General features: G+C 42.7%; 1 protein-coding gene across 2 annotated transcripts in view; it reads right to left on the bottom strand.

Annotated features, from left to right (window-relative positions):
• Positions 1–225: 225 nt before the first annotated feature.
• Positions 226–15,901, bottom strand: part of LOC147679712 (reticulon-4 receptor-like) — a 783,809-nt gene continuing 768,133 nt past the window's right edge. For both annotated transcript variants that reach the window (XM_086943282.1, XM_086943283.1), the window contains one exon: positions 226–2,178. In XM_086943282.1, coding sequence (XP_086799408.1) covers positions 752–2,178 — 1,427 coding nt within the window. In that variant the 3' untranslated portion in view covers positions 226–751. The remainder of the gene's footprint in view (positions 2,179–15,901) is intronic.

Here is a 15,901-nt window from a genome sequence, read left to right as displayed (position 1 = left end):
GCAAAATGTTTTGTTCTCATAGAAAATACACCTCGTAAAACACTATCTGATTTTTTTTTCATTCTTTTCAAATCACCAGTATAGTATTTATGTGGAGAACTATTCTCATTCGAAGCATTGCAAGTTGCTTGAAAACTGTTTGCATGCACCTTTGTTGTATTAAAAGTAATATACTATTTAGGAAAAAGAAATATTTATTTTTATATTTTTATACTTTTACACAAGTAAAATAAAATGCATATCTATATAATACCGCAATCTTTGTGAATGAAAAGACAGCATTCTTTAACAAATGCTACCCGTGACCATGGTGTGACAAGAGATGAGCACGGTTAAACTGCAATATTCAGAAACATAGGGGAAAACAGCATCAAATGCATCACCATTGCAAAGAAAAACTTGCAACTTCTTTCAATAAGATTTTGATTTACAAACAATTGTCAAACATTCTTTCAGGAGCATTTTCCCTGCTCTTCTTTGTTAAGTTTTTTTGTTGTTTTTCACTGTTTCTGCTGTAGCAAATGCTGTTCTGAGTCAGAGTGCAGTTTGAGGGGCAAAATATATATATCTCACAGGTCCGGGAATAACGCAGTTATATACACCATATTTTCTTTGTAAAGGCATCCAGTTATTTTTTGTTGTTGTGACAAAGCTTTCTTGGGGTGTACAGTGTTTTACTTCTGTTGCAACATCTTACAGAGCTCAACACACTGTTTCCTGAAGAGTCATTGACCAAGAAAAACTATTGGTTTCAACAAGGGTACATAAGGCTCCACACCAAGGAGAGGAGCAAAAGACTGAGACTGAAGTGCAGATTTGGACTACTTCCTGGCTGGGCTAGGCGGCACTGAGTCTTAGATCGAGTTTTTTTAACACAGCCCTGCCTCCTTTTTGTTGGCGCTGTAGAGGGTTCTATTGGGTTTATGATTTCAGGCTTCATCTTGGTCAGCGGCTTGTCAATATTACTCGGAAACGTCCCAAAAGGAGAATCATTAAACTGCTTTTGAGAACCATTTTTGGTTGGCCCAACATTTTCAACATATTTTGTTTTTGACATGTTTTCCTTATCCTTGAGAGGATTGTTAGGGGACAACCTGCTGGTGTGTGAAGAGGGTCCTGGTTTTCCTTCATAAATGAAGGACTTGTCGACGTCAGGTTGACAACATTTTTGGGTACTGTCCTTTGAAATTAAGGGAGTGTCTACAGTGGTAACCTTTCCTGATCTGGTCTTGGAACTGAAAATACTTGTTCTTATCTGGTTAGGATAATCGACACATCCATCCAGGTCGCTGCTCGGAAGCCTTTTGAGGTCTTTACCGGCCAGGTTAGAAGGAAGATAGCATTCTAATTCAGAGGAAGAGCCCTTGAAGTGCTTGAACCAGCTCCAGAGGGACCTCGCTCTACAGTCGCATATCCACTGGTTCCCATTCAAGCGAAGATACTGAAGAGACACCAAGGGAGCCATCACTTCTTCTGTAAGCACGGTTAAGTTGTTATTAAACAAGTACAATGTCATCACTTTCCCAAGGTCGTGAAAGGCCCTCACATGGATCTGACTCACTCTGTTCTGATGAAGGAGTAGCCGGTCCAAACCAACCAATCCTCTGAAAACATTTTCCGACAGACTCTTGATTTTGTTGCCATGCAGAAACAAAAACGTGAGGTTTGCGAGATCAAGAAATGTGTCATCATGCAAGACTTGCAAGTTATTGTCTTGGAGATATAGATACTGCAAGGAAAACAGCCCTCGAAAAATACCATCAGGCAGCTCAAGCAGACCACATCTGTCTATACGTAGAGAATGAAGGTGGGTGAGCCCTGTGAATGTGGATGGGCTGATTGATTTCAAATTTCCATTGTCGCTGATGTCTAGCTCCTCCAGTTTGTCCAGACCATAAAATGTGCCAGGCTCAATCACACTGATGTTGTTGGAATGAATCCAGAGGAGAGTAAGATTGCGGCAAGCGGTGAAGCTGTTTGATCGCACCAGAGCTATCTTGTTGTTGTGGAGGTAAATCCTCTGGGTTTGCACAGGTATCTCTGAAGGGATGATAGTCAATCTTTGCTGCTGACAACTTAATGTGATCTTGGGTTCATTGTAGCATAAACAGGCTCCCGGACAAGAATCGACTTGGTCCTGGACGTTCAAGCAGAGTGCTAGAAATAGAAGTTTGCTTCCTAAAAAAATGAAAAAAATATAAAGGTTAGGTATTTCTAGATTGCTCACTGCCTAATCAAGTCATAAAGCTTTAACAAGTTTAATTAAAACATAAAAATATAAAATAAACTATTATAAGTTCAGATAAACTTTGAAGTGACAACAAAAACAGAAATTCAATGTTTATGGGGTAATAACATGTAAAGGCACCACACCACTTTGTATTACAGCGCAGGAAGAAACTGCTGATGTTCCAAGTACACAGTAGATATAGTTGCAGATATGTAAGGGAGCCCCCTGGACCCTTTTTTCATTTCCACTTCTAGCCAGACAAACATATATCGGGGGAAAACTGTCAAAGTCTTTGGCAACATGTAATTAATATGGCTAGGATTCAAAGTGGTGCTTTCTTATGAAAGGATTCAAGAGGAGTGCATAGGAAGGAGCAGCTCCAATTGGAGACTAGGAGTGATCGCAGTCAATAGAAACTGTTTCAAAAAGTAACATAAACTAGTGTCACTTTGAGAGGGTGAGAAAAAGCAAGAGAGCGCCAGAAGAGAAAGGTAGAGAATGATGAATGGAAATAAGAACAAGAAGAATAGAGATCGGCAAGAAAGAATAGAAGAGTGGCAGGCAGTGTATGTTGTGCTATGATAGCAAAGCAGGAAGAGAGATAGTCACATGTTATGCTGTTTGGGTGTGTGATGTAGGGATAGTGTTGGGACTAGAGGAGGTACTGAGACTGGAACAGAGAAGAACCGTGCTGTCAGGAGATGCTGCACTAGTTTATTCCTTTCACTACCCTTGTTCCTTCCTCGTTATTGTATAACTATTCTTCATGAACTTGTGTGGCCTGTTTCCTTACAGAGACAGTATACTGCATATGATAAATTGCATTGAGTGAGGTTTTTCTTAAAAGACTGACTTATCCAAAATATTGTGTTGGGATAAATGCTATGAGGCTTGAAAACCAAGAGGGTAGAGGTGGTGTTAAATAAAAGGTTTGACCCCTCTTCACATGATAGAAAACACAACAATATGATGAACAGAGTGCTGAAACTTTTCAAACACTCACCCCGTCAAGAGATCTGGGTTAAATCTATAGTTATTTTGCTCACCATGGTACCCCAGTTTGGACCCAGCCATTTGCAAATCAGGACTCCCTCCATCCTTTTATCTTGTGATGTTACCTCCACAATATACCTGAGAAAATTGAGGAGCTTCACTTAGAGTTTGGTGGATGGAGAACTTCCATTAAAAAACACAGCAGATGTTCAGTGCGCCAACCTCACCATTTCCACACTCCATTTAGTGTTGGAGATACTTCAGGATCAATTGATGATTTTCCGTTTGCTTTTAATCCATAAACTCAGTCTTTATGATAATTTGTTTCTTCAATGCATGAACCCCACAAAGAAAGCATAGTCGGCAGAGCAATTGCTTGCAGTCAGATTGTCCTCGATCTGTGGAAAGGAGGCCAGGTCTTCTGTTGGCCTGGTGGGTCACCTTCCAGGGTCAAATTGGGGCTTTATGCAAAGTAGAGGGTTATTTCAAGTGCGGGTAAAATGGTTCATAGATTGGAAATTCATAATCTAGATTAAAGAAAGATGAATTTGGAATGTCACAGAATGCAAGATCAGCTAAATTAAATCGTGACACCCATTCTGTAACCTTTGACGGGGTAGTATTCTGAAATATTTTGCAACATGTTTATGATGTTCCATTTTCCACAGATAAGAGATAGATCTTATTTTGAGGCAAAATAGTTCTATTTGTTTGGTTTTTAGGAAACAAAAAAGTGTTGCTTCATCAACTTTTTCCTGGTACAAACATAGCATAGCCCACAATATTTTAATTTACTAAATATTCTCAATTCGCCTAAGTGCTTATTTTTATTACATATATAAAAATGTTTGAAGATTCCAGAAATCTTTTGTTCTAAAATATCAATTTAATACAGAGAAAATTATCAAGATAAAATTGAATGCATTTACATAACAGGAGGGAGGCAAGCTTGCACCAAACCGTATCACTAGCGGCCAATTCACATGGTGGTACATTTTATATATCGATACTACTATACCATTGCAGTCATCTCTGACTAAGTCTTTCTGCCATGTCTTGTATGGACCCTGGTTCTAGCCTTACTAACTCACCAGTGTCTTTGCTACCAGTTCTTCCTTTCAACAATTTGCCTTTTACCTGGGATTCTGTTTGCCCAACTCAGTCAACAGTGTGTTAGAAATTATGGAGTGGAGTTTAAAGAAAGATGCAGTTCCTCGTTGAAGGGAAGGGGAAGCGCTTGCAGTTGAATCCATTGAAATGATCAGAGGGATCCAGGAGGGGATCCGAGTTATCTGATCTGAGTGCCCCCACACACCGAAAAGGGTTTCCTGCTTCATCATAGGGCACTCCTCTTTAGGCCAGCGCTGACATTGCTGACTGGCCCTTCAATGGTCTCTTCTGCGAGATCTCTTGACATATGGTGTGTGCAGGTGAGGTGATGTATGTGTACGATGGTGTGCAAGTGGTTCAAAGAGTCTAAGGTTTTCCCCAAAAATATTTTGAATGGAGTGGTGGTTTCCTTGACACAGTAAAAACAAGGAAGCAGCCCAGTGGCGAGCCTATTAATTAACGGGGAGCTGTCAGACCCTTTCAATATAACTAGAGGGACTCGGCAGGGTTGCCCGTTTTCCCCCCTTCTGTTTGATTTCTATATCGAGCCTCTCGCACAACAACTGAGGAGAGAGAATGCCATCAGTCCTTTTTGTCACAGAGGGTGGGAAAAGAAGGTGGCGTTATATGCTGACGACCTGCTTATCCTCACATCAGATGTAACTACGGCACTCCCTGTTATATTTGAAATTGCTCAGGGGTTTGGACGGATATCAGGGTACCAGATCAATACATTAAAAACAGAGATGTTGGTCTGGAATGATGATGCGAGTACATTGGAAATACAGGCGGGTGAATCATTGTGTTATCTGGGCTTAAACATCATAATCGATCTTAACCTCATAGATGCGGCGCAAATATCCCTCCCCAGTGCTGCGCTGTCCATTGGAACTAGTGCTGAATGGACGTCCAATGGTCGTGCGCAGCACTGGGGAGGTAGTGCTGCCGTCGGCCAACGCCCCGACGCAGCACTTAAGGGGTTAACAAGCTTGCTACTGTAAATCTTACAGCAATTACTAAAGAGTTTAGGAAACTAATGCAGTCATGGTCCCACCTTCAACTATCCTTGATTGAGAGAGTTAATTTGATTAAAATGTCCATTCTGCCCAAATTCTCATTTCTCTTAAACACCATTCCCCTTTATTTTGATCAGACTCATATAACTAAAATACAGTCAGACATAACTTCTTTTATCTGGAACAAAAAACTACCAAGAATAGCCTGGAAGAAGCTTAGAAGGCGATGGGAGAAGGGGGGATTAACTGCCCCAGATGTAAAATTATACGCGTGGGCGTTTCAGCTATCACACACTCGAATGCTCTTAAAAAGACCTACTGACTATGGGGTAGGATTAATGTTTTCAGCCATGTTGGATGGGGAAGGTCTAAGCCAGTCGGGATAATTATTCAAATTTGGTAACCCGAAATTCTTTAAAAAGATCAAATTGAAGGTCCTACATGGTTTGGCGAAAATGTGGTCAGAGGTAACAAAATCAATTAAACAGGGGAATTACTGCGATAAAACATCACTTTGGGGGTTACCTGAAAGTCCAGTTTGGTTGGAAGATACTCTAGCCACTCCTTTGAAAGAGGCAGGCCTTAAAGAATGGGGGGATCTCTTCTATGAGGGAGGCCTGCTTTCCTGGGAGCACCTACAGAATAGAATAGGTCCAACCATCTCGAGGTTTAAATACCTACAAATGAGCAGCTGGACACAGGCTTATAAAAACCCACCTACAAAAAGAAACAGGTTTCCTCTTGGAGGGCGTAGTCAATTAATAACTAACTTAGTGAGTATTGCTCCAACCAAAAATCAAAAATGAGATCTCACAATGGTATAAACTCCTACTCGAGGAATCTGATGGGGAATTTAAGCTACCAGCTCAACTCTAGGGTGTCTTAACAACGAGACAAGATATACAAGAACTTTGGTCTACCTCATTTGAGCTCTTAAAGAGCTTAGTAAAGCCCTCATGGCTACGCAGAAACCATCTTTATACCCTTCATAGGGCGTATTACTCTCCCCAGAGATTATCTAAATTTGCCACAGGAAATTCAGTGGCATGTGCAAGGTGCGGGCTGATTGCAGCTTCAGACACTCACATGTTTTTTGAATGTCCCTGGGTCGCTGCATATTGGGATGCTATTGGTAAGACTCTTACAGCATCGTTAGGTTTCCCAGTTATCATGGATCTACCTTTAGTGATTTTTGGAGTCCTGAGGGGATCTCAAAATGCAGCTAGAAGCCTAGTGTTTTACACGGTCCTCCTGGCAAGGAGGGAGATCTGCAGGAGGTGGAAAGATCCCCTTCCTCCTTCCCACGGGGACTGGCTGGCATCCAGTCTACAGACGGCACAAATGGACCTAGCCAGACAAGGAAATCAAAGCAAAAGGGCTTTTTGGCACATACTTGTATGGGCACAATAAAGATCCGGGTTTTTTTTTTCCCCCGGGTCCAATGATTACACTACTATGGTGCCACAAACCAGAAGATATCCGGTCATAGCTCGGTCCAGGCCCTGCCGTAGGCCTCCCCATTGGTAGCCAAAAATTATATTAAGCTAGTGACAGCTGTGGGATGTGTGGTCTGCCCCCGCCAAATGATCCCATCCAGTTATAACACTGTGCCAGCTGAACCAAGGCTTATTCTAGATGGCTTTCCTAAACCATGGTGGATATGAGGACAAAAAAAAATAGACTGCACCTGCACTAAGCTGATTAGTGATACACCTTAGGTAAGGCAGATAACCACGCCTTGCTGGGGAAAGAAAAGGGGAGCTTGCAGTGTATTCGCTGGGACCTATCCTCCTCTGCCGACATGGCTGGATTAGGGGAATCAGATCTGATCACTCATATCCCCTCCTTGATCCATCTGGTCATTTCATCTGATCCACATGTCAGCGCTCTCCCTTGCCTTCAAATAGGGAACTGCACCCTTCTTTAAACTTTACTGTCTACTTAGGAGCGTAGGTACTGGAACTATATAACCCGCTCCATGTCCCCCGCTTGATTTGTCTATTATAGTACGTCTTATCAGAGAAAACTGTTTTTCTTAAAATAACCCTCACCCACCAAAATGTCCCATGGTGGCATGCTTCATCATTGGGTTCATCCCACCCACTGCGGGATGGGCGTGCTACGACCGACAATGACGTGGGAACACTTTGTTGGGTGTTGATTATGATGCGATGGGAGTGGAAGGGTCAGAAAAATAAGTATTGTTAAAAAGTACCTGGCTGGTTGGAAGATAATATTTAATAAGTTCTTTAGTGGGTACTCCTAAAACTGGGGTAGTAGAGATTTACACTATGATGGGTGTTATGGTCTACAGGTTAACATGTTTCAAGCCTAACCCCATAGGCTTTTTTCGTCAGGACCAGGGGTATTGATCCCAATTACCACTCCTAGTATGCCTTGATTAGATAGTTGTAAAATTCACTACATTGGTGAAATGCTAAATTCATGCATTAATTGTACCGACTAGGTATGTAGAGTCAGTTAAGACCTACAAGGTATGCTGATGTTGTTTAGACATAATTGTCCATTTGTTCATGCCCCATGAGCCCTTCACAGGAAGGAAGGGGTGCTTGTAGTCAAACAGTCCTCAAAGCAATGCCCTCCTGTGGCGTATTTACTACCCAGTTTTAGTAGTACCAGCAAAAGTACTTAATAAATATTATCTTCCAACCAGCCAGGTACTTTTTAACAACACTTATTTTTCAGACCTTTCCACTTTCTTCCCCTCAAAGTCAGTGGGGCGGGAAGAACCAAATGATAAAGCATGCCAACATGAGACATTTTGGTGGGTGAGGGTTATTTTAAGAAAACAAATAATTTTCTCTGATAAAACGTACTATCCCATTGATAGATATTATAAATTATGGCCACATAGATATTTCCCTTGAGAATGACAACTTTTTCTCATGTTTTTCCTCCTTGCAAAACAGTTACTAGTGAATTAAATTAAGTGTAAGTGTCTCTTGTGCTATAGCATCGACCTGCCTATGCTATCAACAAAGGGACATCTAGATAAGAAAGAAAATTACAAAACATTGTGTATGAAGGTAAAAAAATCTACTATTGACAGGGTACAGTCTGTTTTCATGAATAAGACAGTTCAGTGCATTCAGCACCAGCTTACGATCCTCATCTTTACTCTCAGACGAGTGTAGGCATGAGGCCCTTTGGATTTGATTAACAATTAGAAAAAACAATCTTTAATTCTTTCCAGAATAACAAAATGAATAAAGAAATTGTATATAAGGAAGATTGGCTCACGAGTTGGCGTCTGAGAGCAAATGCTTTTTGCTTCATACTAATTTTAGCTTTATTGTATTTATAAGGAGATGGATTGCGTTGTATTGATCTTCCTATTTTCTTTGGATTTTTTATATGGCCACAATGATTTGTATTTTTTTATGTATTTATTTGTGCCTCTCTTTTATGGCATGTTGCCGAAATAAAGAGTATTAAACTGAACTGAATAAAATGTTGTTTAGTTAATAACAACACTTATTCTTTATTTGCTGGGTTAGAATTTACCCCATGGTATCTACTTCAATAACTCAATTAAGTCAGAAAAGGGGTTGCTTTACAAGAGCCCTTTTTATTTCTCTTTCTTTAGAGTACGAAACACAGCAAGAACAACGAGACAAAATCAGTCCTTTGCATCCTAATGCTTGATAGATTCCAATTTGACTCATTTAGATGTTATTTTTCTAAAGCAATTCGATCATGTAAAATCCATATAAATTATTACGACTGTAAAGCAGCTCTCGGATTGGGTGTAAAGAACAACTGAACAGCCTTTTTTAATTTAAAAGGAACCTTGTATAAACATTTACATAATGCCTACAAATGAAGAGAAATAAATATTAGGAAGAATTATTATTTTTTATATTTTTGTTTTGCTGTATTCATTTGCAGATATTCCTAAGTATATAACAACTAAATTGCCCAGGCCTGAAAAAGGCGAGGATTCATCTATCCTCTGGGTTGAAACAGTTGTCAACTTAACACCTTTGTGATCTAACGGCACCTATCTATGAAGCATTTTATATTGGATAATAGCATGGCTTTGATTATGATTTTCCTCCTTGTAGCTTCTCAGAACCACCAATCAATCCTATTCTCCATACAGATTTTCTACCTCATTGCGATGTATTGTATTTTTAAATAAATGATGCCTCAGAACTAGAAAGCAAGATGAACACTATGCAAATGTAACCTGTTGTTAACTATAAACCCCCTTTTCAGACTCACTCATCAGAAAAATTGCATTTTATATGTGATTAGCCTATTTCCAAAGAGAATCTTTCATATGAAACAAAAACCCTTGAATACAAGAATGATATTCACATGTTCTCTCTTCAAAGAACCCTCAAATATCCTTAGATAAATGTTTATATCAGGCTACCAGTTAACGTGCCCATACAGACTGCGCCCACAACAAAGGAAGGAAATGCCAATTAGGCGAGCCCTGCAGTAGCATTTCCAACAATATTTTATTAGTGCTTAGTGCCTTTAATTAGATTTTCCTCCTTCAATAATTCATCGTACTTCTAATTAGGTGTCAGAGGCAGAAGAGGTTGTGAAGCGCTGCATACCAAGCGGCTATTCTTCACAGTTGGAGTACATGTGCTGGTTAAATAACGATTCCCCTTTTCTCAAAGTATCACTCCAAAGAGTTCACGCACTGACAGCAAACTCCATTACGATAAAGCTAGTGCCAGGCACTAGAAAAAGAAATGCTTAACAATTAATTATCAGAACAAATGTGAGAAATGTCATTCAAAGTCTGAACACCGCAATCCCCTCTAGACTCCTGCTGTTGCTTTCTCACAGTAATGCTTTTCATAAAAGGTGGCAAGTATACTTATTGAGCGTTTGTCGTGTCTCCTGTAAATTTTGATTATATTAATATATATATATATATATATATATATATATAACTTACCTACTGGCGGTCGCCATTAGGTAGTTATAGTTAAAACCTAGTTTCCATAGGAAATCCGCAACATTCTATTTGGAATAACTTCGGCACCAGTGGACGAATCTTCGCGAATTTCTCCAAGAAAATGGCCTGCTCACCTCCGCTCCTTCCCTGTAAGTTTGGGGGTGATTCATGCAGCGGGGGCTAAGAAAAAAGGGGATCCCAAAACGTGTTTTCCCCATGCAATTTTCCATGGGACCTTTAGCCAGGGCTACAGCCCGAATGGCTGAACGCAATTACACCAAATTTGGCAAAAAGGTAGAGTTCGGTTCGCACATCACGCTTTTTGTTAAATGGTGTAAATCCGTTCAGTAGTTCCTGAGAAAATCAAAAGTAAAATCATAAGTATATCTATAGGCGCATACGGTACGAGTACTTTACGAGTACTGTACGAGTACCGTACGCGTACCTTTCCGAGCACGAGCTGCATGCTGATTGGCTGTCAACTGTCTGTCAACACTCCAAACCAGGAAGTGCTGGCAGCCATCTTGTGCCTCGGTAGACTGAGGCACAAGAAAGCAGAAGAACAAACGTGTAGAACGCAAAAAGGGGGCAGGGTAGAAACACCCTGACCCTCTAGGCCTGCTCAGCGGGTCCCACAAGGACCCCCAAGGCCCCCCCCAAAAAATGTTTGGGACAAAAACACGGGGTACACGTATGTACGAGTACCGTACGAGTACCGTATGAGTAGCGTATGAGTACTGCACGCGTAACTATGCGTACCTTTTCGAGCACGAGCTGCATGCTCATTGGCTGTGAACACTCCAAATCAGGAAGTGTTGGCAGCCATCTTGTGCTCGGTAGACCGAGGCACAAGAAAGCAGAAAAACTTACATGTAGAATGCAAAAAGGGGGCAGGGTAGACACCCTAGGCCTGCTCGGGGGGGACCAAATCCCGGGGGCATAGTGAAAATGAAGTGTGGGGGGGCCCCAATTCCCCCCACACTGTCTTGAGGACCCCCACCCCCGAGGGCAAAGCAACGCAGTCCCCTGGCGCATACTGTAGGTTCCAGGTGGGCTACTTGGCCCCTGTGGACCCCCAGTATGCAAGGGGAATTGGTTTCCCCTCTGCAAACGCGCCAGGGGGCTGCGTTGCAGAGAGGTGTAAAAGGGGCCATGGCCTCATTACACGTCTCTGCAACGCGGCCTCCTGGCGCATACTGGAGGATCCCGGTGGGCTAGTTAGCCCCCAGGTACCCCCAGTATGCAAGGGGACTTAATCCCCCAACTTAGAACACTCTACAGAAAGCGCTAGCACAGTGGTGAAGGTAGGGGGCGGGGCTTGAGGTGATGTGAGTGCAAACATGCCCTGAGGGGAGTTTTAAGTTGGGGAATTCATTCCTGTTCAATTCAGAGGTTCCCTAGGGGGCAACTAGTCCAACAGGTATCTCCAGTAAGCGCCACGGAGCTGTGTTGCAGAGTATTGTAAAAAGGGGGCGTCCCCTTTGAACACCTCTCTGCAACACAGCTGCCTGGCACATACTGGAGGTACCTGGTGGGCTAGTTGGCTCACAGGGGACCTCAGGATTGAAGAGGAATTAATTCCCCAATCTAGCTCACTACTATTCCTGAAAAGTACATTTAACTGTACTTACCAGTAACTTGAATTTCCTTCCATAGGATATCATTGCCTGCTATTTAAAATATATATAAATAAAAAAACATATTAAATAAAAAAAATTACAATTTCAATATTTGTAAAAACATTTTTTTTCAATTGAAAATAAAATATCTAAAAATAAATAGTTTAAAATATCGTAGTAAATCAGGTTTAGAACATAGGATCTCATCCCAATGAGATCCTATGTTCTAAAGCCAGATAAATTGGCGACCTCCCGGATCAGGACACCCTGCCAAAGTGGAGTGTATTCGGTCAATTTGCCAGCCCAGTGGGTGTGACGCAGAGAAGCCTGCCAGGCCAGAAGTACCCCGTGCATGACCTCAGGTAGGGTTTTGGGGACAGTATTTCCGTACAGCATCCCCTGAATGTTAGGTAAGCATAGGGTATGTAGTTCGAGCCTGTAGGCGGGGTCCGACCAGCTGCTGTTATACCAATTGTGCAAGGTAAGGAACCGGGTAGCTAACTAATAGAGGTACAGATTTGTCATCCCCAGATCGCCATCAAAGGGTGGGGCAGACGGGGCCTCTGGACCCCCAGAGGAACTTGATGACCAGACTGTCCATCTCCTGAAACCATGCACGCGCGAAAATAAGAGGCGTGTTCTGAAGCATGTAAAGAAACCTGGGTAAAGTGATCATTTTGAAAAGGGCTACTCTACCCATTGGGTTTAGTGGCAGTGTTTGCCATCTAAGGAGGCCAGCCCGGACTTTCTTCACTAAGGGAGTTACGTTGAGCGCCCAGGCGAGGTCCGGAGGAGGGCTGAGACTTGGGTATCACCACAATGGTGGCCAAGTCAGTTTCTGCGCGGAACAAGACTTTATCAGTCACCTCCATATACAACTCCAAAAGGTGGGGACCCAGCGTGTCCCGGTGGTCTGCGTAAAATGTCTGTGGGAGTCCGTCTGGCCCGGGGTCTTACTGGAAGGCAAGTGAGAAATTGCCACATGGACCTCCTCCGGAGTGATCGGGTCTCTGCCTCAGGGTCACTAAGTTGCGTAAGAGGGATTCGTTCTTGGTGAAGCAGTTCTAAGAATGAGAGAGTGGGGGGCGGTGCGGATAAACGGTGGAGTAATATGTAGCCAAGCACTGAGCCACCGCCGCCGGAGATCTTTGGACCTCGCTGTTCGGGGATATCACTTCGGGAATGATGCGGTTGGATGCGGTTGGCCATCTGCAATGTTGCCAGCCGATGGAGGAGCTTCCCATTTTTGTCTCCCCACAGTAAACTCGCACCACCGAAGACCTCCATAGCAGTCTGGTAGCCTCCAGAGAGGTCTGCCTGAGCTCGTTTTGCAGAAATGACAGTCGCCTGTCCAGGGCCTTGGTCCTCTCCTCGGGTGGCTGGCCTTCGATGAGGGTGGCTTGAGCCTCTAGAAGGGTAAGTCAGGAATACTGAGCAGCGCATTTAAGTTTGAGCTGGCCCTTGGCAAAACCACGAATGGTGGCCTTACCAGTCTCCCATAGGGTACCGGGTGAGGGAATAGAGCCTTGATTTGTAGTGACAAAGTTCATTGCCCACCGAATTCCAAAAGTCTTTGCGGGGCCAGTTTTATAGCCTTTAATTGTGCGATATGGATTGTAAACATTGGATGGTCAGAGCAAAATTTTCTTACTCTGCATGTCCCTAGAATACACGTCTGGAATATATGCCGCTCTAGACAGTCACACATGAAGGGAGATGAGGGGTCTTCCTAAGCTACAGTTGTGGGAGGAGCTGACACTAGCACCTGAATAGGGCTCTGCCTGTCCCCTCACAGATAGCTGCTACCCCTCCGAAGTGTGTCTCGAGCCTTGGCCAGGAAGGGCAGAGTCTTGTGCACTGCAAAGACCATTCTTTAAAGTCTCCCAACTTCAAAGGTTAAAATGGGTATAAGTACTGGACCTCTGACACCATATACTTGGAATACTCTAAACTGAGGACATTCTACCAAGAAGAAGAGCTGTTGTGCTACCAGGAGGGTCTGTCACTTTGCTGCTTGCTTTGCTGTGTTGACCTGCTGCTTCTGTCTTGGGAGTGAGAGGACTGGACTTTGCTCTTTGCATCCTGCTTTTTAAGGTTATCCTAGGGCAGGAGTCAAGCTTGCCTTCTGCTGGAAATTTCCGGGCCTTCAAAGACTTCACCTACAGTGCCAGGGCTTTTCTGCTGAAAGCCCAACTTTGCCAAGTGGTGCCAAATCTAGTTCCTGTGCCCTTGGAAGTGACTTCTCTGTGCTAAATAAGAAGAAACCAGTCAACTGAGTGTGATTTCATAGCCGGTGCTGCTCTTTGACACTATGCCACTGCCTGCACCGAAGTCGTGGTCCCTGCTCAATGCAATGACTGTGGCTTGCAACGCCCAACGCCACCACAGCGCACGCCGAAGATCCACGACAGTGCGAGTCAGGAGCACAGCATCACCGAAGTCCGTGATGACCGACTCCATTGCAGCACCTGCAGCCCCATGGCGTGACATTGGCACCACAAAGTCAAAGCCTGGTGACTTGACTCAACGTTTCATCGACAGTGCACCTCCAGGGGAACCGCTGCCCATGCCGCAACACCTCCCTGCCTTAAAATGTTCCTAAAAACCAAAACCAAGTGCCAATGCTGCTGCGTTTTTTAAAATTTAATTACCCACGATATAAACACTGACCATCAATACATCTATAAGCTCATTACTCGCTTTTTATTGTTTGAATTTTCATTTCATTTTCTTCAAAAAAACGTTTTCATTTTTAAACTATAGATACAATAAACTTTAACATACCCAACAAATACTGTACAAAAAATTCAAAATTAACCGACAACATCAGATCAGACTCATTATTTTCAGACATACTACATTCATACTCAAACACAAAACAAAGGTAAACTTTGCCTTATGGGCAGTTCTTAAGGATACGCCGTAACTGTTCTCACAAAGAAGAATATATGACACATGCAAACAACTTGATGACCAATTTGAGAGAACGTAGATATCCGAGGAAACTTGTGAAGGCAGCAATGAAACAGGCTTGGTGGACTCCCCGTGAGACACTTCTAGAAAGGAAAAGAAAACCAACTATGACCCGACAAGTTTGTGTAACCACCTTTTGCCCTGAGTCGAACAAATTGAAAAAAGTCATCAACCAAAATTGGCACCTCCTTAGAAAATTTGATGAAGAGTTTAAATCAAATCCATTATTTGCCTTTAAAAAGGAAAGTAACATTTCGAATTACATCATGAGAGCAGATTTGAAAAAGGAACCAAGATCTACCTTACGACAGCTAATGGGCATGACACCACTTAAAGGCCACCACAAATGTGGCACGTGCATTTGTTGTGCAACTACAATCGAAGGTGATGTCTTTAGCCATAGAGGAATACATTGGAAACATGAGACGTTTTCAAACTGTAAAACCAAATTTGTGATGTACGGAATAACATGCCCTTGTGGGTTGTTATATATCGGAAAAACAAGTCAAGAAATACGACAAAGAATAAGCCAACACAAGTCGCGGATCAGGAAGAAAGTTGAAACAGCTCCCCTTGTCAATCATTGGACCAGGAAATCACATTCAGAAAAAGATCTACAATGGACGGTTATTGCGAATGTTGAGGCGGATCCGCGTGGCGGTGACAGAGAACCTAAACTTTCAAGAAGGGAGGCTTTGCTGATAGTCAAATTTGACACGGGTGTGTCAGGCTTGAATGAACTTTCTGAATTGTATAAACTGTCATGATGGCGTGGCTAAGGGAAGCACAGCACATATAGCTTTGTAATATTTTTTGCGTGCGGCTAAAACAAGTTCAAGTATGAGGTGAGCAGCTGATTAACTGCCATGAGTCACACAGGCTAGGCGTCAGATCAATGAGAAAAATGGATTGGGACCAATCCATTTATATCAGGCTCTCACATAGGAAGCATTTGGTAATCCATAATATACAATCACAAAACTCAGACATATTCGGACCACCACATACCCCTGGACGCCCT

Source organism: Lissotriton vulgaris, chromosome 11 (assembly GCF_964263255.1).
Source record: "Lissotriton vulgaris chromosome 11, aLisVul1.2, whole genome shotgun sequence".
Taxonomy (NCBI): Eukaryota; Metazoa; Chordata; class Amphibia; order Caudata; family Salamandridae; genus Lissotriton; species Lissotriton vulgaris.
This window is presented reverse-complemented; position numbering and strand designations above follow the sequence as displayed.